At 40.9% G+C, this 21,910-nt stretch overlaps 1 protein-coding gene across 1 annotated transcript in view; it reads right to left on the bottom strand.

Annotated features, from left to right (window-relative positions):
- LOC129343182 (protein argonaute-3) overlaps positions 1-16,853 on the bottom strand; it is a 51,019-nt gene extending 34,166 nt beyond the window's left edge. The window contains exons 1-2 of the mRNA XM_054999258.1: positions 16,731-16,853; positions 6,668-6,839 (exon numbers count right to left, since the gene is read on the bottom strand). Of these exons, the coding sequence (XP_054855233.1) occupies positions 6,668-6,839; positions 16,731-16,749 (191 nt within the window). The 5' untranslated portion in view covers positions 16,750-16,853. The remainder of the gene's footprint in view (positions 1-6,667; positions 6,840-16,730) is intronic.
- Between the last annotated feature and the right edge of the window lie 5,057 nt (positions 16,854-21,910).

Here is a 21,910-nt window from a genome sequence, read left to right as displayed (position 1 = left end):
CCTTCCCATGGAGTGAACCAAGTTTTTTAGTTCTGCAGCTTTTATAATGTGAAATCACGAATGAGTTATTGCTTCTATTAATTGTGTTTTATCGCTGGGTTGCTTCTCACTAACCAGTTTCTTTAGTCGGCTCCATAGATTTTCTTAAATGGTCAATAGCAGCTACAAGGAAGGGTGTTAGACTTGAGCCACATGATGTTAACCCCTTCTCTGCACTGTTTCCCATTCCTCCATAAATGCCTTGAAACTTATCTGTCCTACTTTTGCCTACTTTGCTCCATACAGTTCCCTTTTAAGGGAACTGTTCTTCTTCCTGGCTAAAGCAGCACTGTTTGGGGTAGTAAGTTTGGGGTGGGGAAAGGGTCTTTTCTGTCCCCCCATCCCCAGGAGGATCATTTCTAAGGCCTAGGAAGGTAGCTTACTTCAGGAAAATAAGATCCTCTTGCTGAAGCTGCAGACATTCAGGCAGAATGATCCTTACTTTGCACAAGCCCTGTCTGGCCACATCCACTTCCTGAAAAGCCTCAGTGGGCACACAGAAAAGTGTCTGCAGGTGCCCTTGCACCCACGGGCTACGTGTTGGGGATCTCTGCGTTAGAGTATCAGGCTAGGATCTGGAATCCACTCTACCATGGAAACTCATTGGGTGACCTTGGGCCAGTCACACTCCCTCAGCCTCACAGGGTTGCTGTGAGAATAAAATGGAGGGGAGAATGATATAAGCCACTTTGGGTTCCCATTGGGAAGAAAGGAAGGTTATTAATAAAGTAAATAAATTATGACACTAATAACTGAAGACACACATAGTACACATGATGAAGTGAGTTCTACAAAAGTTTATGCCACAATAAAACAAAGTGACTTTCTCTAGTGATTTTCAACCAAAGTGATTTTTGGTTAGTTCAAAGAGGTTTTAAGTGAATCAGTTTTGAACTAGCATTATTTGTCTTACTTGTTTTTATGTGGTATTTGATGCTTTGTCCTGTTTACATATTTTACTGTCAGTCACTCTTGCTTGCTATGTCAGTCACTCATAGCTTGCTATGAAGACTTACAGAAACTTAATAAATTCATACACATTTTGCAGGAGGAAAACATTTCATGGGTATTGGCAAGGTGCAACCTAAGCTTTCTTATTCAAGTCACCTGGAGCCACTAGACTTGTGAGATCAACTCTTTACTTGTGCCACTAAATTGTGAGAGTTGATGAGAGTCTGATGGACTGACAGCCCCTAACTTCAGTCAACATGCACTATGTGATACAGGGATAATCAACAACATTTTATGAACATTGAACTAAAGATGGACTCAAGAGAGCAAGATACCATCAATGCTGCAGGAGAGACCTGTCTGCCTTGTTATTATTTCCTTCTGAAGTCCAGCAATCACCAATTCTCTAACCTTACCATTCATAATACACGAGGTGTGGGATCAACAGTGTAGTGATTTCCTGACCCCAACCTACCGCAGCCCTACTGGGCAGTCCCTAGACTCTAATCTGTGGCCCTGTCTACCCTGTTCCCATAATAACTGGAATGCATATGTCTGCATCTCTTCAATATAAATGAACATTTCCACTTGCCTACTATTCTACCTTATTACCATTGAAAGCTGGGATATAAATATTTTAAATAAAAAATTGCCTCTTAAAATGCCATTGAAAAGAGATCCATTTGCTGTCTTGCATCTAATAGCACTCACTTGAAGTCTTCAGGTTAGGATGAACTATAAACTTTGTATCACTACATTGCCTACATTGCCTAAATCAGTTTCTTAAACCTTTAATCCACTACCCCACTCGGTAAATGCCCATTTACTGAAATATTTATACATTGCTTTTCCCACCAGCCATGGCAAATCAAAATAGTTTACAAGAATATATGCATGTAACACAGATTTCAGGCATACATTTAATGCCACCCTTGTGCCTGATGCCCATCTGCCCAACTCCTTACTGTTAGATGATTCCCATCTATTTAAGGGCCTGTGGGAGAAATTTTACAAAACAGCCCTCCTTCATTTACTGAGAGAAGTCATTTACAGATGGGGAAATTTGCAGGTGCATGAAATCCCAAATGCCAAACCAAGTTCTGAATGCCCCTTGAGATTTGTAGAACACCCTACGGGGAGCCACCTGCCCCCCCCCATTAAAAACCACTGGTCCAAATGTTATTACAAACTATGCTGTGTGATATCAAATACAGCTATTTCAAACCAATACCCGAGTCTACGAATGTTGGCTTTGTTCCCTAAACTATCTCCCTTACTTTCTTGTTCACCTTTACCTTCTTTGTCTCTCATGCTGTTATCTTCTACTGTTTCCTTTGCTTTCTTGCTCATTTCTCTTCTTTCCCTTCCCCCTTCCATTCTTGTCACCTCTGCTTTTTTCCTGTTGCCACAGTCATCCTTGCCTTCTCCAGCTTGGTAACAAATGCATGATCCATGCACTCCAAAACAGATATCAATGCTTATCAATATATTTATTTATACATTTATTCATATATTATCACCAGTGAACTTTTGTAGATCAATGCAAGTCAAAGAGAACATTCCACACAAACAGCTTACAATTTTAAATTGGTATGTTTGGGGGAACATAGAAAAGCCAAAATAGAGAAAGGAAAAGGTAAGGTAAGAGGAACAAGGAAGAAATGTAAGAGCCAGACTCAACATGCAGCTTCATCTTGTACTTGTTTACTCAGAACTAAGAGTCAAGCTAAATGAGACCCTAGGCACCGGTTTATCCCGGTGACCAGTAACACAATTTTACCTGGGAACTGTAGTTTGCAATGACAGAGCTGTGAAGGCAGGAAGGCTTCCATTGCAGCCACCTGTGACGGCTGCTCAGCCATTTCCTTCCATCACTTCACACTCTGGCTGCTTGCTTGCCTCCCTCCGTGGCTGCATACTTGCCCATCTGAAGGGAGCAAAAGCAGGAGGAAGGTGGCAATGCACAACAGTCTGCAGCCCCAGGCCTGGCATCTCAATCAGCTTGACACTAAGCTTCATGGAGGTTAATGGTGCTTTTACCTCAATGAGTGTGAACAGGAACACTGCCTTAGGAACCAGAACTTGGTAGGCTGCACGAAGGCTCTCCTTCTGCAAAAAACCCTTAACTTCTCTGGCATGGACGAGCTGTTGTGACCCCCTCTGACTAGCCCCCTCACCAGGCTAGTGATTCAGACTTGGAGGGTTCAAAGGAAAAGCCTGAGGACCAGTAGGGACAGGATGGGCCTGGTGCTGCAGAGGCACCAGCTAGCTATGCACCCTGCAAGCAGCACCTGAGCACCAGCAGCACCTGAGACCTCCCCACAAGAACCTGCAAGGGCATCCCTGCTGCCTGCCTCAGAGACGATCACAGGGGCCCTGCCAGGCAGGAAACAAACCAGGACCCACAGTCCCTCCACACTGCTTCCCATGCTGAGGGTGCGATGGCAGCAAAGGATCCAGGAAGAAGTAGCACAGAGAAGGCAAAGTGCAAGGCTAGCAGTACACTAGCTCCCTGCAGAACTCTGCAGATATCACCATCAGGTCAGAACTCTGATGGTGATACTTCCTTGCAGGACCATGGCCAGAGCAGAGCCTTCTGAGCCTCAGCACCTACTGGCAGACTCAACAGAGCCAGATCACCCCTCAGTCTATTTAGGCTGAGGCTTGACAGAGTTTCAGTACTGATCCACTGGTTCACTTTGCTCAAGCTTCAAGCTCCGTCACAGGCCAGTTGGTCAAGCAAACCAACTTCCAAGGAGACCATCAGACCTGGGGCAGGACAGCAGCCATTTCACACCCCTACCAGTCATTAAATGCTTCCCATCCATATTTGCATGGCTGACACATGCAACCCCCCCCCCCCCCGCAAAAGGTCAAATCTTACAGCAAAGAGTGTTGATGCCACAGGCAGACATGCAGAACACTAGCGCCCGATTGCAAGGTGGGTGTGGGGAGGCAAAAGAGAGCTTTCATGAGTGGGGTATTCTACCCTGGCAGCATGCATAGCACTGGCGGATTGTCTGGATGTAACGGTAGCTGGGCTGTGCCATATGGAGGAAGAGAGAAGGCATGGGAAATATTATGCAGGGAAGAGGGAGAACTCAGAAGCTTCCTGTGCTAAAGAAGCAATGCTGGGTGACCATGCCTCACAGTCCTGCTGCTCCTCACACCATGCATGCAAAGAGGCAGAAGGCATTGTGCCCCTGGCTTTCTGCCACACATGCACCCGCAGCAGGTCCTTCCACAAAGCAGCAAGATGGCAACTATATTGCACCGCATGGGCCAAACACTGTGGCACAGCAACCCACCCAAGAGTTAAAGACAAGTGATCTAAAGCTGTTGTTTCCTAACTTGAGTGTCAGGGCCCAAATGTGGGTCATGAAGCTACTGAAATTGGATACAGGCCAGCCCTGGATGGGTTACCATACAAAATAAAATTGGACTTGTGAGTTGCCATATCAAAAAGGTTGAGAAATACTGATCTAAAGAACCATCTTCTGCCGTAAGTGATTGTCTTCCCATTGATATCATCAGCTGAAGCTCTGCTCTGACACCTCCCTTCTTTTTGGTGAGGTGGGTGGTAACTAGGAACAGGGCATTTTCAGTTGTAGCACTTATTCTTCCAGGATTTTAGGTAAGGTGTTTTTGGCCCTGATGTATTACTTTGTCATTGTACAGGTTGGATTTTATTTCTGCTGTTTTAAGCTTTTCTGCTCTGCTAATTTTAATGGACCTAATTGTCATTTTAAGTTCTAGTGCTCAATCATGGTTTCATCATGCCCAGTTCTTCAAAGATTTTAAAGTTAAATCATAGACATTATTAATATAGAAAGACTAACTATTTTGTGAGCTGCCCCGGCAACCAATTTTTGTCTAAGGAGCAGTATATATATGTTTAGCTCTAAACAAAAGTATACTTTTTAAAGATGTTAAAATCTATACCATACCACAGATCTAAACATCAAAGCCATCTTTATTAGCATTCTTTATGATCAATAGACCTTGCAAAAAATTTGGTTCACATTAATACAATTTCCCTGTAACTTGCTGTTTCACTGACACATCTAAAATTCAAACCAGAATTTTTCAATATGCACGCTCAAAAGATATTTTAATATCCTGTAAAATTATGTATCGTATCTCAAAGTCTTAAAGTGAAAGTCTGGTTACCCAGCACCTAGAGCACATTTATCAACTAGTGCTTACAAGAGTAGCTGATGAAATTCTTCAGCAAGTGTGAAGTCAGTCACACACTACAAGAACATGAGTTCATATTAACTATTATGGTCAGGAGCAGTTAGATCTGAAGCCATCCATCTTTTTCAATCAGTTGTACAAGGTTACTCTGCTTCTCAACATAAGGAAATCAATGAATATTTAAAAAGAAAGCCCAACAGAAGCAACATTTCAATCTTCTCATATTTAACTATTCAGCCTTTAGAACTTTGGAAAATCATTCCACTTTGCTGGACATAAGTCACAACGAGTTATTTCTGGTGGTCTGTTTTGCATGTGACTTTCTAGACCACTCTACATCTGAGCAATTTACAGTATTTTATTTATTTATTTATTTATTTATTTATTTATTTATTTTTAACCCTCTCTCCCTGCAAGCGGGCTCAGGGCGGGGTACAACATTGATTAAAATACAACTTAAAATCAATCATAAAGTAAAGTATGTCCTAACATTATACAAAACAACTAAAACAGAAGAGGTCTCTAATGCATTTTTCTTTCCTCCACATTGTAGGCTAGGTAGATACAACAGCTTTCTAAGTCTCTTCTTGACTGAAATGCATGTCACCAACTTGGAACCCACCATGAGGGGAAAAGCTTCCAGTCTCACTAGACTGGATCTGGGAACAAGCCAAAGCTCTTCAAACTGTTTAATGCAGAAAACAGAAAGTGCAAAAACAAGGAAACTAAACAAGAACTATTGGAAAGCAAAAATCATCCAGTACCAGGAGTGGTACCAAGATTTTTACTTTACTTTAAAGTAAAAGACTTTTACTTTAAGTAGACCTGGCATCTGCTTCAACCTAAGCTTATAATTCACTTGAAACTCCTCATCTTGGAATGCCAAGGAAGAACCAAACCTAAAATGGGCCCAGGACCAACTTTCCTCTTTGGCCCACCAGAAAAAATTATAATAAAAAACTTTCCCACTCTATAACAGTGATTAGAAATTAAGCAGCCTAAAGGATTTAATACACTCAGTCATGCTAATGCACATTACGAAAGAAAAAAAGAAGGATCCAATAACAAAAGGGAACTTGCATAAAGGTGTGAGATACTCAAAGGCAATCTGCAGAGCTTCAGCCATATGAAGAACATCACCTATGCAGAGATACAAGATTGTTCACAATAAAACATTTTGAAGAGCTGCTTATAGTTCTAGATTGATCTGATCTTCCCTCATTTATTCTGGAATACTGAAGAAAACAATCCTAAAACAAAGAAGACACTTTCCTGGAAGCATATTAACATTCACAAGGCTCACATTACAGACTAACATCATCTGCAGCAAATGCCTAGAGCAGCAGTTTGAGTATCAACACAGAATGCTCAGAGAGGTAAGATTAGATCTAAATGTCACTTCTTAAGCAGCTACAGCTAGAAAATGCACATTATGCATCCCTTCAGCAATACAATGTAGTAAAATGAGCCACTAACTTACCTGTTCACCCTTCGAGGACACTTGTCTGGCTTAATATCCACCTCATAGAGGTAGACATCAATCTTTGGGATTTCAACTTGGAAGCAGTTGGCCAGCAATTTAATGGGCTTGCCCATAGTGCCATAGCCAGGACGTCTGGGCACCATGAGGAGGGGCTGTGCCCCAACGGGTCCTGCCAAAATAAGCACATAACATATAGTTTAGCAATGGACACTAAATGGATTATACTGATTCTTGTAAACCAGCATAAGAATCACACACCTTACTACCCACTTTCCACACACCCCAGCAGTCCTTCTCAACCTCAGGAATTTTCATTACTACCGTTTTCTCCCTGAGAAGCTGAAGTAAAGGTTTTTATAATATAATGTAAATAAAATACAAGCATTACAAAGGACAGTTTAACCCAAGTAATTTATGTGGAAACATTTAAAGACTGTCTGTCAATCCCCAATACAAATAGAAGGCTGTCACTCAAGGCAGTCAGTTTCAATAGATTGAAACCCACTGGCTCAGGAAAGAGTAACATAAGAAAAGTAAGATTTGGGTCTGGGACAGATATATCTAGCTCTCAGCATCCTTTGTTGCTGCCTGCTTTAGCATTTGATATATGATTTCTGCAAAGATCCCTTGTATAGGAAGTAGACAGCATATTGTCAATCCTCATTTCATTATTTTTGTCTCAAGTGAAAGGGCGTAAGCAATTTACAAGATAAATATTGAGAATTACATTGGAATTCATGAAATGATTCACAGTATGAATGTCATTTGTATGTGTTATGAAGTCATTCAAAAAAAACCCCTTTTTCACTCCTACTCAGTAACAGAGGTTGGATGTGTTCCCACCTACTGACTTCAGAGGTTGATATAATTCTTCTGAGCAGACAACAGCCGATAGGAGATGATCAAAGTTTTTCTTACCAATACCAAAGTGCATAATGGTCGCGGTTTCAAGGGCTGTATATGAACAACCCTACATTGTAATAAGTTTTCAAAGGCACAATGAATACAAGAAGCAACAGAAGAGCAGCATCACATCACATGACAAAACACTTTTTGAAAACAAGATTTTCCTAGTATCTGTTTCATGGTGATTTGTTTATGCACCACAGTCATTAACAAACCTAATGCCCGAAGCATCCAACAGTCAAGAATGTAACAGAATTAGGTAAGCAAAAAGGGATAAATAGGAAGAATAAACAGCTACTCAACCAAGCAAGTCATGCTTCTCTATTATATGGACTCTATAAGCCAGTAAAAGACTAACTTTAAGAAAAATCACAGTCCAAAATCTCATTCAAAATACCTCTACCACTCTCTTTTCTGAGTTCCCTGGGGATGGTTGAGTGCAATGGGGCTGTGTGCTAAGTCAAGCAAATTCTTTATTAGAAAGGCTTAGCAGAAAGATTTTGCTTCATGTTTGAGATTTAAATTGTCTGTGTCCAGAATAATTTTCTTACAGGACAAACTAACCATCATGGGATTTTTTCTCCCCTACCCTTGACATGAGGCATGGCTTACTTCCTTTCTTCTTTTTTTTCCATTTTAATTTTTTATTGAAAATTTGCCAGTTACAACTGTTGTCTTTGCTAGTAATTTACATAAACATATTTACAAAATAATAACAAAGACATCTTAATAATTAGTACATTATTGCATATAAATAACAACTTATAGTTATTAATGAGTAAAGTGACATAGAAGTAGGTTGTAAGCTATTGTTTTCTATGGGTACCATTTTCCCCAAAAGTCTGTTATTAGGATAATTTTCAGCTTGATATAGCTTTTCATTGATTCTCTCCATGATAAGGTGGTTCTACACTTTGGCTATCCAATTTTCTAGTGTTAGTGTTGTTTTGGATTTCCATTTGGTTGCAATCACACTTTTGGCTGCTACCAGAAGAGTGTTAATAAGATCTCTTCTAAATTTGGGAATTAGAATATTTTCCTACTGGTCAAGGAAAAGTATTTCTGGTGCCAAGGGAACATTATAGCTAGTTATGACCTTTATTAATTTTAGCACTTCACTCCAGAATTTTCCAGCTGACTTGCTTTCTAATTTGCTGCAGTATTCTGGAACCTAAAACCTAGTCCAAACAATCCAGATGGTGAAAGTTAATCTACAATGGAGGTTGACTCATTGCACAAAGGAGGATTATGGAATCAAGGAACTGGAGTAGATAACTTGTAGATCCTGATCTAGACCTTAGAATTGTAGTCAAATAGACACACCCAAAAAACCCAGCTCTACTCTCAGTTCCTGACCAAGCAGCACCAACTTGCAGAAGGAATGGGAACTGCTTCAATCCCACCAGTGCACAGGCCTATTTAGATGTCTAGCAATATTTTCTCAATCTGCCACAAGTTTTTATACCAAGCAGTGATGGAGCATATTAATATATTCAATACAAGGGGTGAACTAGCAAGGATTTCCACCCCCACCCCCCACTATCTCCCCTTTCCTTTCCCTGAAAGCCCCCATAGCCTCTCCTGCCTTCTTCTCTCCTTCCCATCCACCAGCCAACCTACCTTTACCTACCCCCTCATCTGCTTTACCTCTTCTTGGCAACTTCTACCTGGGAAAATTCTGGCTGAATTGCACAATGCAGGCTACTACGCTGGGTCTGGTTGTGCAGTGGGAAACACACAAGGAAGTGCAGGGGGCATCTCAATCTTCCCCTGTATCCTCTCCCCACATATCTTTTCCCTGTACCTGGCAGTCCCCATATCCTCACATTTCCCTACTTCCTTCTCTCCTTCTGACTCACCAACCTACATTTTAGCTATTCACCTTCATTTATACCCCACTTTCCTCCACAATGAGGATCCAAAGCAGCTCATATTATCTTCACAATAACCCTGAGAGGTAGATTAGGCCAAAAATGTGTGAATGGCCCCAGGTCATCTAATGAGTTTATGTGGCAGAGTGGGGATTCAAACCTGGTCTCCCAGATCCTAGCTGGCAACTCTAACTGCTACTTCACTCTGGAGTGGCCACTGCTGAATAGTAGCAAGCAGTCAGTCCTGAGTGAGTTATGCAAGTTGCATGGTATTAAGTTACCTGGTGGTTGCTGCCAGCCATAGTCCTGATGAATTTTCCTTCAAAGGCCAAAACAGCCTGGAAAAGGCCCTGGTTGCTGTCTCCTTGGCTTTAACACACAGAAATCAAGGTTTGAAGGTTAGCAACACTGTTGTTATCAATCCCAACAAGAGTCTCTGAGAGGGCATTCATTCCTTAACAATACAGGTTCTGCCTCTATTACTTTTTTTTCATCTGAAAGTTGATATTTTTATTACTTGTCACAAGAAAACATTAGTTATAAGTGAATGATCAACAGGTCAACTACTTCATACCAGTCCAGCCAATAGCCATTAGGTATTTAGAATTTGTATACCATGAATTTCCCTCTTTCTCAGTCATGTTTGCTGGCTGTGATGTTCAGGAAGCAAACAGCACCATTTGATTGATTTGACTGATGAACAAGCCCCAAGAAGAACCAGGAAGGTGGCAGAGGGTTGGACTCTTACAGGTGCTGCTTCTATTACTGGTGTGTATGTTAAAAGTGTGTGTCTGTATATATAAGTGTTACGACCCTTTCTTTCTCTTGGATAGATTTGGTCTTTAAACCTTTTATTCTTGCCCCCTCTTGGTAGATTGCTGCCACCGGGAATTAAATTCCAGAATAACTTAAATTTCTCCGTTTAGTAATGTGCTCAAGGGTCAGGTTTTTTCGTGGTACTATGTGGCCCTGAGGAAAGGAATGGGATATAGGAATGACATACTCTGGGATATAAAAAAAACAAAGTAAACTTTTATTTTTATAAGAAGCGTATCGTTTTCATATTATTTCTAAAACTTGATGGTTTCAAAAGAGTAGTTCTTAATTCTTAGTTACTTTACTTAAACCCAGTCACATAGATCTTCTCTCAGGCTGCACACACTGCCTGCTTTTGATATTAATTTCTCTCTCAATTTCAAGTAAGACCTTTTCTCAGACGTGCACACAGTTTGCCTGCTTTCTCCTGACTGGATGTTCTTTCACAAACATACAATTCAGGCTTCCACACAGGTTATATTTCTCTCAGACAACATAAACAAGCTCAGGCTACACACAGCTTGCCTCTCTTGCCCTGACTGAAACTTTTGCTCTCCACTCTCAGTCTAAAACTGCATTCACTCCGCCCACACTGTCAGTCATCACCCAATCATATCACTCACTCATCTCTCTCTTTCACCCCCCTTCATCAATACTACACCAAACATTTAAAGACACATATACACATTTACTTAAAATCATTATAATAAGCTTTAAGATTTTTCTGCAAACCTGGAGCTTCTTTCAGGTTTGTCAGTTCCCAGTTCCAGTCTCTCAGTTTAAGTATCCACAAATTAGGCCACACTGCAAATTAGATATACTGATATTTCAACCTGTAACAGGTCTATAATAAGAGATCTGAAAACATGCTACAGAAAATCAAGAGTTTGGAGAACAGTAAATGTTTTCTGATGCCACCTTGACTCACTTAACCTAGTGGGGGAAGGGCTATAGGGCTAAAGAAACACTGACTATGAATTTACAAGAGTTAATAGTGAAAGTGATGGAAACTGCAGAAATGGACAAATTCACTAATGAAAGGGCAAATGGAAGAAGACTTTTCCGCACCATGGGATTCCTTCTACAAATGGATGACAAATAAATATAATGATTAAATGAAATATAATATTACCGGTAATAATATATGATACAATAGAATTCACAGTTAATGATGTAGTAGCACGAAAGACAGGTGAAGAACCAGATAATGGATCTAGGCAAGCATAATTATAACTGTCTCATGTGTCTTCTATATATATATGTGAAAAACAATAAAAATATTTTTTTAAAAAAGAATTTACAAGATCTGCCTAACCACTGCTTATTTTTAATAAGAACTACAGGATGTTCAAAAAAACCAAACAGGCAGGATGCAATACTAAAGGACGCCAGCATTTCATCTCTTGTAGCATTAAATATTCTAAATACTGGATATTCCTCGAGCATGTCTGTCAACTCATTTTTGAATTTTAGACTTATTTATACATAAAATGTGCTTAGTCAACTGGTAGGTAGATGGATAACAAATTAAAATTGATGAATGCAAGCTTAAGAGTTGGAAATGTTGCAACACCACTCCACTTCAAAATTATTTGGCTTAGCAAGTTAACCCAACAAAAGCTAGATCACTAAATGATACCCAAATCTTCTGTAATTTCCAACATCTCTCTGTTTAGAGAAAAAAACCACACCTCTGATTGCCTGACGGGCTTTACTGTGATATCCCCACCCACATCTGTAAAGAAATTGCACATTCATGTACAGGGAAATTCTTTAGAGAATGAGATGTCTAACTGTATTTTTTCATATATTGCAGATCAGGGTCACAGAGAGACCTATGACAGGCATGGACACCCCACCCCACAATATTTCACTTCAATAGGCAAGCAGTTTCCAACTGCTTTTTCTCACACCAACACTGTAGCATAATAATTGGGGAGAAAACTGTGCTGGGGGATTGCCATAGCTAAATCTACAGCTGAAACTTCTCATCAATAAAAGAAAATAGGGTAGTGAGAAATAAGTTCAATTGGCCTTTGAACTGGTTCTAATGTACATGTTCTTCTATAAGAAGCTGTCTAATATATCATCTATCTTTTAGATTAAATTAGACCAGTGGGATTATCTAGCCCAGTATGGCCTACTCCAATATCTTGGAAACTGCATTCATATTCTACTTATCCTTGATGACAAGTGAAGACTCATTTCTTGGCATCGTGAAAGACAGAAACAGTATGAATGTCAGGCTAGCTAGGAATCAAGCTAGCATCAGCCTACCAATTCTATTCTTTCCTACTTCAGCATTGGCTTCAAAGAGAGAAACTGAGTGGGGAAAAATGTTTTCTGACCTATTAAGGTACAAGATAGTTTATGCCAACTTTGCTTAATGTTGAGGGTTTTAATCTGTTTTGAGATATAAAATGATAAGGGCTTGCCTCATTAGACATCTACAGGATTCTCTTTTTCTTCATCAATTTTAATAGCAGGCCAAATAGCAACCCAGTGCTCTGAAACATGGAGCCTGGATCCACAGGTTACTCCTGGACATAATGTTTGGTACAAAAGTGTGTATGCTGAAATTGCACTTGCGGCTTGCTCTCTTGCCCATAAAGAAACAAGCAAGCAGAAAGCTGAATTACTTAGAATGAAAGGAGAGGATCCCAAGCACCTTCCAATTAAAGTCTACCTTAGTTCTCATGACTGGTGCATTTCCACATCCATAGTATGAACCTGTTTCTCCAACAACATTTAGACCATTAGAATTAATCGTTTTAAGATGCATGTTCTATACAGATGAGCAATTACTTCAGTGACTCACGAAGTTCCATAGAAAGTTAAATATAGAACTTTGCTTTGAAAAATACCCTAATGTGTGGAAGCTCCACCCATAATGTGTTAAACATTCAGTAAACACGTTTAACCCAGGAACCATTTGCTGACTCAGTGGCTCCATCTAAAAAGACTTTCTCCTGGGCCAGTCAGTACTTCCCTGGCTTCAAAGCCTTTCCCAGTTTATTAGATGTTTGAAAATAAATCTTTATTTTAAGCGCTATGTCTAGCATAACACATTGGCCTTCTGACAAACAATATATCCTTATGAAAAGAAAATGATATTTACCCCCACCCCATATGTGAAGATGTCAAAAACCACTTGAAAGAAAGAAGGGTACAGCAAAGAAGGAAATGTCATCCCTGCTGCACTGATGACATTCAACCCTTCCAACTCCCTCTACAGTCTGCTAGTTCATACCATTAGATTTTTGGCTGGGAAGTAGGAGAAGATGTCTGGGGATATACTTTCAGGAATTCAAATGCTATATGTTAGTGTTAAGGGCAGTCATTCTGAAATAAATGAAGACAGCTGAACCTGAGAAGCACTTCGGAAAACCCACCCATGGCTCCTGTGAATTCATTTAGGCATTAGTTCAGTTCAGGCATTCAGGTTTAATTGTACCTAGTTCCCTAGATAGGAAGAAAAACTCACAGCGAAGACCCCATAGACTCAAAAATGGAGACCAAAATTTCGCTTTGCACAGTTAAGGGGTTAACTATCTTTAACACGTTACATTGGCTTCCAATACAAAGTAGAAACGGTTAAGTGAGGGACGAGCAGATCATTTGTTTCTGTGTTTTCTTGTTGAAGAAGAAAATGCTCCCTGCACTACTACTACACAGTTTGGTCATCAGAACATTAAAGCTATTCTCCGCACTCCCTTCTAGAGGAGTCCTCTGGAAGTGCTTCCAGCACATCTATAATCAGAGCACATGAAGCTGCCTAATACTGAGCCAGATCATTGGCTTATCTAGCTCAATACTGGCTATAATTGACTAGCCAAATCGTCAGACTGCTGCCCAAGAGGATTCAGAAAGGAATTGTGGGAAGACACCACGTAAAAAACTTTTGGAATAAACCCACAGGATTTTATTCACTTGTTCTTCTTTCTATGTACTCCCATATAGAAAATATGTGAGGAGCACAGGAATAGTGCCTAGATGTGTTAAATGTTTCCCCCCCACTAATATAATTAAAGTAGCATTGGAGGAGGGGCCTGCCAACAGATTCACGGAATTAACTATTGTAACTTCAAGAATGTTTATTTGGAATTAACTTTTTAGCAGGACTTTTTAAAAAACAGTTTTAAAAACGGAGTTAACCCGATAATTTACAGTCCCCTGTATGTTCACTGCCTTATTAGAAATACATAATCTTGTAATTAGATTAACTTATTCCTTACAGACTAATTAGGCTCTCCAAATTAAACATTTCTTGCTGAAAATATATGTACACCAAGAAGGGAGATGAATGGTCTGCACATCTCTCCAATTAAAAAGCCAGCCTAATGGCTACCATGCAAACACATACTGGTTATATCATAATTCTTCCTCTTCGTTCCTGACAAATTTCCTAAGTGTCATAAAAATAACCTGTATGCTGTACTGTGAAAGGGACACAATATACTAGTTACATATTTTAAAGCTTTCTCTTATCATAATGACTGTCATGGAGCAACTCATCGGTAACCTCTTTAATGCTCAAGCTCAGCATAACAGAACAACACACGCTGAACCAGCTTTCAAAATAGTTTGCCTGCATAAAAATGTTGATCAAAACACAACCACCATTTCAAATCCATCTTGCAGAATGAAATAAAAGCAGGAAGAATCTGATGCTCAGATATGTAAGATGAACGGCATCAAAAGGTATTATGAAAATAACTTATTACAAAATTGAGAATCCAACTATTTGTTTTCATTAGTCAACACTGCCACTAATTAGTTCAGGCTCCAGTTGTGGGTGGGGCTGTGGCTCAGTAGTAGATATGCAGAAGGTCCCAAGTTCAATCCTAGGCTTTTCCTGTTAAAAGGATCTGGTAGGGGGTGACATGAAAGACCTGGGGCCCTGAAGAGCTGCTGCCACTTAGAATAGACAATACTGATCTTGATGATCCAGTTGTCTGATTCAGTATAAGGCAATTTCAGGCATAGTCTTAAGCAGCCACAAAGACCATTAGTTATGGGGATATTTGTTCTGCTGTATACCTGACGTGTAGTATTTATATCGCAAATTGTTAATAATATAAACATACAAAACTATTACTTTTTTGTAACATCTTCATACTGCTCCATTTTAGCTGTCTTGATGGACTCGACTGGGCAGAAAGGTGGGTTATAAATCTTGTAAATGAAAATATTAAGTATACTCCTAAATACCAGGAAACATGTTCATCAATGTTGGCAAATTCCACACTTACCCTACACCTAGATAAGCAGATTCATTAATATGCAATGTTCACCCTAAAACCATTTGAAAAGGGCAATCCTGTGGTCTTCAAGACTCTGCCTTCACAGTACAGAGCTACATGGAGCTAGAATAGGTTCAACCTTACTATTTGAGGTTGAAATCTTAATAATGATTTCTACAGGGTAAGTGGCAATTAAGTCATTGGAACTTACTTCTAAGTAAAAAATGAGAGCTAGTGAGGTACAGTGGTTAGAGTGTAAGAGTAGGTTCTGGAAGACTTTGGTTTGAATCCCCACTCTGCCATGGAAGCTTGCTGGGTGACCTTGTCCAGCTGCACACTCAGCATAACCTATTTCACAAGATTGTTGTGAGGATAAATGAAAGGAGTAGAGAATGATGTAAACAACTTTGGGTCTCTATTGGGGAGAAAGGCAAAGTATAAATATATAAACTCCCTTTTTGCATACTGACCATAACTACTCCATAGCTGTTTCAATTCCCAGACAGCCAACATGGTGTAGTGATTAGAGTGTCAAACTAGGCTCTGGGAGACCCAGGTCTGAATCCCCCACTCTGCCATGGAAGCCTGCTGGGTGACCTGGGTCAGTTACATGCACTCAGCCCAACCAACCTCACAGAGCTGTTGTCAGGATAAGCCACTTTGGGTTCCCACTGGGAAAAAAGCAGGGTTTAGATAAGGCAAATAAAACAGAGAATCTGAGCGCTCAAGCACATCAGCTTCCAGCCTTCTCTCTTCCTGCCCGATCAGCAGTCACACAATACATGATTTGCCAAACTACCACACAGCAGCCACACCACTACCCCAACACCAAGACTGGGGTAAGCCCTTTGCACTCCAACAAAAGGCTACTAAAGCCAAACAACATCCATGGCTGAAGCCAATATTCATCTCTGCATGTAACCACTCTGCCTTTCCTCCCAAGACAACTATGCAACTTCTCTCTTAAGACAACTCTGACAACAGCCAGAGAGAAAATCCATAGCCAGAGGCAGAATGCCTCTGGGTAATATTTATTACAGGAGAGGGAGAGGAGAAAGACTTGTTGCCATCGCGCCTTGTGCTCCCGAACGCAAGATGCTGGACGAGCCAGTCCTCCCTCAATAGGGCTCCAGCTACCTCCCCACCCTGCAAACCTCCCTTCCAAACCTGATACGGTCAAGCCCGCCCAGGGGACGGCGGTTACACAACCTCCTCCTCCCTCACCTGCACTGCTGATTTCCATTCATGGAGCTCGGCGCGGCCGCTTTGGGACTACGGGTGCCGGTCGGTTTTCTTCGCCGCGGCGTTCTTGCTGAGCCCTCCCGGTCCGGCCGGGCCTGTGGCGATGCCGGCAGCTCCTGGCGCGGCCCTTCCTTACTCTGCTGATATCCACAGGCAGCCCCGGCCAGTCTGGAGCGCGGTGACGGTTGAGGAGGCGGAAGTTGCGTGGCCGCCCGCAGCCCCGGTTCCTCGCGCCCGCTTCTCCTCAGGCTCACTGACTGAGGCGCCCGAGTTTCCACTTCGGCTCACAGTCCCCGGCGCTCGTGAGAGACGCGCATGCGCCTTCGCGCCTCCTCCACCGGAAGTCCCCCTCTTGATCAAAAAGCTGCCGAACTCTGAGGAATTTCTCTTCAGCCTTCCGTGGGAGGCTTTACGACGTTCGGCTACACGCATGCGTACCAGGTCAAACACAAACCTGCTGCCGGAAGTTCTCTTCCCTCCCTTTCCTTTTACGCGCGTAGCTTCGCACTCCTCACTCGCCTGAACAACAACGAAAAAAATTAAAAGGCTAAAAAAGAGAGAAACATGCACGCGCGTCGTCTCAGCGGCCCTTCCTCCTTCAACCGTTTCTTGACTAACGTAAATTCTAAATGGGGCGAGGCCAAGAGGAAGCGAGGAGGGCGAGGCTAGAAGAAGGAACAAGAAACGTCCGCAGAGATGACAGTTCGAATCCCGCCATGAAGGCTGAGGTAAAGTGGAGGCAGGACTATTATTTTATCACCATTATTTAATTGTTATCATTGCTTCTCCTGGGCTGAAAAAGTGAAAGGTTATCTCTAAATTGTACATTGTATGAATTAGAACTGTAAACCGCTGAGAAAACAATGGTATAAATCTAAAAAAATGAACTATTTTAATGAAGAATTAAGGATGATTTTTTTTTGCATGATGTATTTTAATAATATTTCTTGGCCCCTGTGCAGCGCTTTCCAAAACATTAAACTTAATTTGGCTAAGTAATCCTTACAAAGGCCCTGTAAGGTAGTTCAGCAGGAGGAGGGATGGCTGATGGAGTTGCAGGTACAGACGAGATCTGAACCAGCCACCTCCTCTTGGGCTACGGCTCATTTTATCCTCTGTATACCCCACTTTTCTTCCCAACGGGGACACAAAGTAACTTACATTCTTCTCTCCATATGTTACTATTTGTAAATATAACTTTTGTAACTGTTTACATTACACTTTGAGTATTTGAAGTGCTTCCTTTTTAATTCTCTCAGCTTCCCTTACAAGCCTGTAAGGTAGAATCAGTTCTTCCACTGGTATGACGTTTGAGTCACTTGCCAGGTTATTATTTTTTAATATAATGGAGGGGGAAAGAGCAAAGCCAGTTTGTGATTGTTTAGGCCCTCTTAAAAACGTAAAGGTAGTCCCCTGTGCAAACAACAAGTCATTACTGACCCATGATGCGACCCAAACGTCACATCACAATGTTTTGTTGGCAGACTTTTTACCGGGTGGTTTGCCATTGCCTTCCCCAGTCATTTATGCCCTCTTAAGCAATTTGCTGTGCTGCATCTTTAAGACCTTTGCTGTGCTAATCTTGCTTGCAGTCAAATCTTTATTTTTATTAAATTTATTTTCATTTTCAGATGAGACTTTTCTATGCTTTACAGGCAGTGTCTTTAAACATTGCAGCAGTCTTCAGTTGTCTTTTCTGCTTTTCTTTCCCTTCTGATATCTCTTCAAGTCAGAGTCTGAAAGGGGAGAACCAGGTATCTTAGATGAATTCTGTTGGTTCTCACCCTTGACCTTTCCATTGAGCCTTTTGATCCTTCTCTGTTGCTAGGCACATGAGTTCCACCCCTTGACCCAACTTGTTCTACCTCTGAATGGGTAGACCCTGGACCAGGCTCCACCTCTTGTCTGATTTGTACATTTCCATACTTAGCAGCCCTACTTTTGAGGTAGGTTGGTATTTTTCTAGCCATTCTATTGGGAGGAGTGCTTTAAGAGTGGCTCGTATGTTATTCTAGTTTTGAGTGTCTTTGTTTTGCTTTTCTCCACTGTCAATAACCTCAAGTCATTGGAGAAGCACTTTTAACAATAGATACAAACGCCTAGTATCTGAGGGATTGGGCCACTATTGTTTTTATGATTTTATTGTATTATACTGTGAGCTGCCTCAAGCAGTTCTTTAAGAAAGCGGACATATACATTTCTAAATAAATAAGCCCTGGTTTGAATTTTGTCTCCACTTCAGTCCCATCCACCTGCAGAATAGGAATAACAACCGTAACAGTGAAATCCTTAGAAGAGTTCCAAACCCTAGCCCATTGAAGTCAATGGTCTTAAACTGGAGTAACTCTTCTAAGGATCTCACTGTTAACCTACTTTGGTAGGCTTTCTAACATCTTGGGTGCTTCCCCTTTCTTGAGGTTGCTCTTGAGGCTGCTTGAATATTAACATCCTCTAATATGGAATGGTAATTCCAAAAAGTATAATCTGGTTAGACAGGTAGAAGCATATTTTGGGTTATAACGAGGGACATATTTGCAGGAATGTAGTGACTTGAGACTGATCACATGAAGTTGTCTAGCACTGAGTCATACCATTGGTCTTCCAAGATCATTATTGCCTGCTCTAACTGGCAGTAGCTTTCCAGGATCTCAGGTACAGATTTTTCACATCACCTCCTATCTGATCCTGTTAACTGGAGATGCCTGGGATTGAAACCTGGGACTTTCTGCATGCAGATGCTGTACCACTCAACCATGGATTCTCCATAGGAAGAACCTTTGTGAGCCCTTCTGCCTGTTCAGTCCTATATGTCAAAGGGAGTACAGCAGTGAAAGCATAAGTGCATCTCCTAGGGAGGGGACCAGAAAAGACCCTTATTGAGTTCCAAACCTGATCATGAGGCAGCCTAAAATTGAAAAAAGCAACAGGATAATCCTGGTGCTATCAAGGTACAGTATAAAGGTCACCCTTAAAATAAAGGAAAGCTTCCAGTAAAGCACAAAAAATGTGATGTTGGTTGGAATTGATGATTTCACACAAATTTCTCTGAATTCATCTCTTTTACTGCTTTATAGCTTTATGTTTTTGCCTTTGTCTTCCTGTGAAGGCTAGCAAAACAAGGAGGGATGCTGTCATTCTTTTTTTGCCCAACTCTAAAACAAAGTCTGAAGAAGCCTTGACAAGGTTGGAAACATTTATGTCTGACCAAAGCAAAGCTTTTCTTAAATCACCCCACCCCCAAATACAGCTGTATGCTGTTATTTTCCCTTCTTGTACAACCCGTTACTACCTCTTCTGAACGTGGTTGCCTTGGAGATTGCCTGTTTTGACATGAAAAAGGGAAGCTGTTTCCTTCTAACGACAGCATGAATGAATTCAAGAAGGTGAGAGTTTGAGAATTGTCAGGGCTGTTTAAATCGGGGAGATTAATATACAGAAACCTAGAGAAAAGGTAACAATGCTCCCATAATACACATTGATGGCTGGAAGATCCTCCTTGCTTAAGTGAGCTTTGGTAGGTACTGTTGAAAATGCCCCACCTGTTCCACTGGAATTGGAAAGAAAATGGTAGCTGGAACATAGCCAGTAGAACTAACAGTGCAATCCTCTGCAGTTATACCTGTCATGGGAACACAGTGATAGAAAAAGCTGTACTTGTGATTCTTCAGTCTTGTCAGTACAGCTTGCAGAAGCACAGGGCCATGTTGAAACAAAACTTTGTTGATGTCATTGAATAAATACATGGATTGTGTATCAGCAGTACTTCTAAGTAAAAATGCTCAGGATTGTACTGTAAGTAGCCACAAGTCTCCATGGATCTGACCTTTCCTTCAAGAGGAAACTGGTTTCATTTTAAAAAATAGCAGTGTCTTCCTGGGTGCTAAGCCTCATGCTAAGTGTATGCACTTGTAAATAAATATGTATCACCAAAAAAACATTACCTCCATTTCTTTTCTCAGAGGAGTGAACCCTTGCAAAAAGCTGGGGAAGCATGAAGCCATATGTTCCTATATCATGTTTAACAGGTCTATATGAGAACTGTACGATAACTATTGAAAATTAGAATGCATCTCATTCTTATCTTGTCCTTCCACTGACAAACACAAGGTAATATTCACAGAGTGATCCAATTTTCTTACATCTGTACTGCAAGGTAAGCTAGATTTTGTGTGTATGTGTGAATTACACAGTTCTAGACCATTAAAGTCAGTGGGCTTGGAAGGGTGTAACTTTGCTTAGGAGTACACTGTGGTCCTGTCAGCTGAGTTCTCTGTAGCTCAAGTCAAGCACTTCAGTTATTATTCCCTACCAGCTGAGAGAAGGTATTCAGCTGAAGATTTTACTATGGAGTGAATGGCGTCAGAAAGACCTTCCTGCTGGAAAGACACCCTTAACATAAATTGAGGAGGTGGGGAAACATGTGGAAGGGAACTGTTTCTTGCAGTTGTCATGAACCATTCCCACCACAAGCAATAAAAATGTCTGTCTTATCCACGTAAAGTCTCTGCCTGAAAATGACAGCAATTGTTCCTCTCAGGTATATGCTGACAACACAGAACTACCCAAGAGAAGTTCATGAAACCTAACTAACAATAATAAAGAACAATTGTATACTTCAATCACGTGTAATTATTATTGTGTCAAATACTGTAATTTAGCAAACGTTGTATGCTATATCATTCAAACCGCACATCAACCACTCAGCAGCGTCGAAATTATTCAATACATTAATTGAGGGAGGTCACAGTTAAAGTGCTAGGTACTATGCCTTGCTCATACAAATTCCTAAAATCCATATAAATATTTTCTTAAAGTGCAAAGTGCTAAGGCAGAGTATAGTCCGTTCAAGCACCCTGTGCCTCACAAATTGTTGATCCAGTAGCACAGAACTGTCATATCCCTCCAGAGTAAGCTGCAACTGCTGTGACTTATAAGGAACAGACAACCTGGGTTGATGGATAAGAGGAAGTCATTCGTGCTGCTTGCTCCGTTTTGTTATCTAGGTTTTCTGTGCAAACTGGAAATAAGTGACTTTTTAAAAGTAATGTTAAGTTGTATATTTTCAGTTATGCAAATGGGCTTTTTTATACTGGCTATTTGTTGGATCAGTTGCTCTGAATTTTGACATAGTTTGGCTCTTTAGACACAAAAGGTTGCTGAAC

This window comes from Eublepharis macularius, chromosome 15 (assembly GCF_028583425.1).
Source record: "Eublepharis macularius isolate TG4126 chromosome 15, MPM_Emac_v1.0, whole genome shotgun sequence".
NCBI lineage: Eukaryota > Metazoa > Chordata > Lepidosauria > Squamata > Eublepharidae > Eublepharis > Eublepharis macularius.
This window is presented reverse-complemented; position numbering and strand designations above follow the sequence as displayed.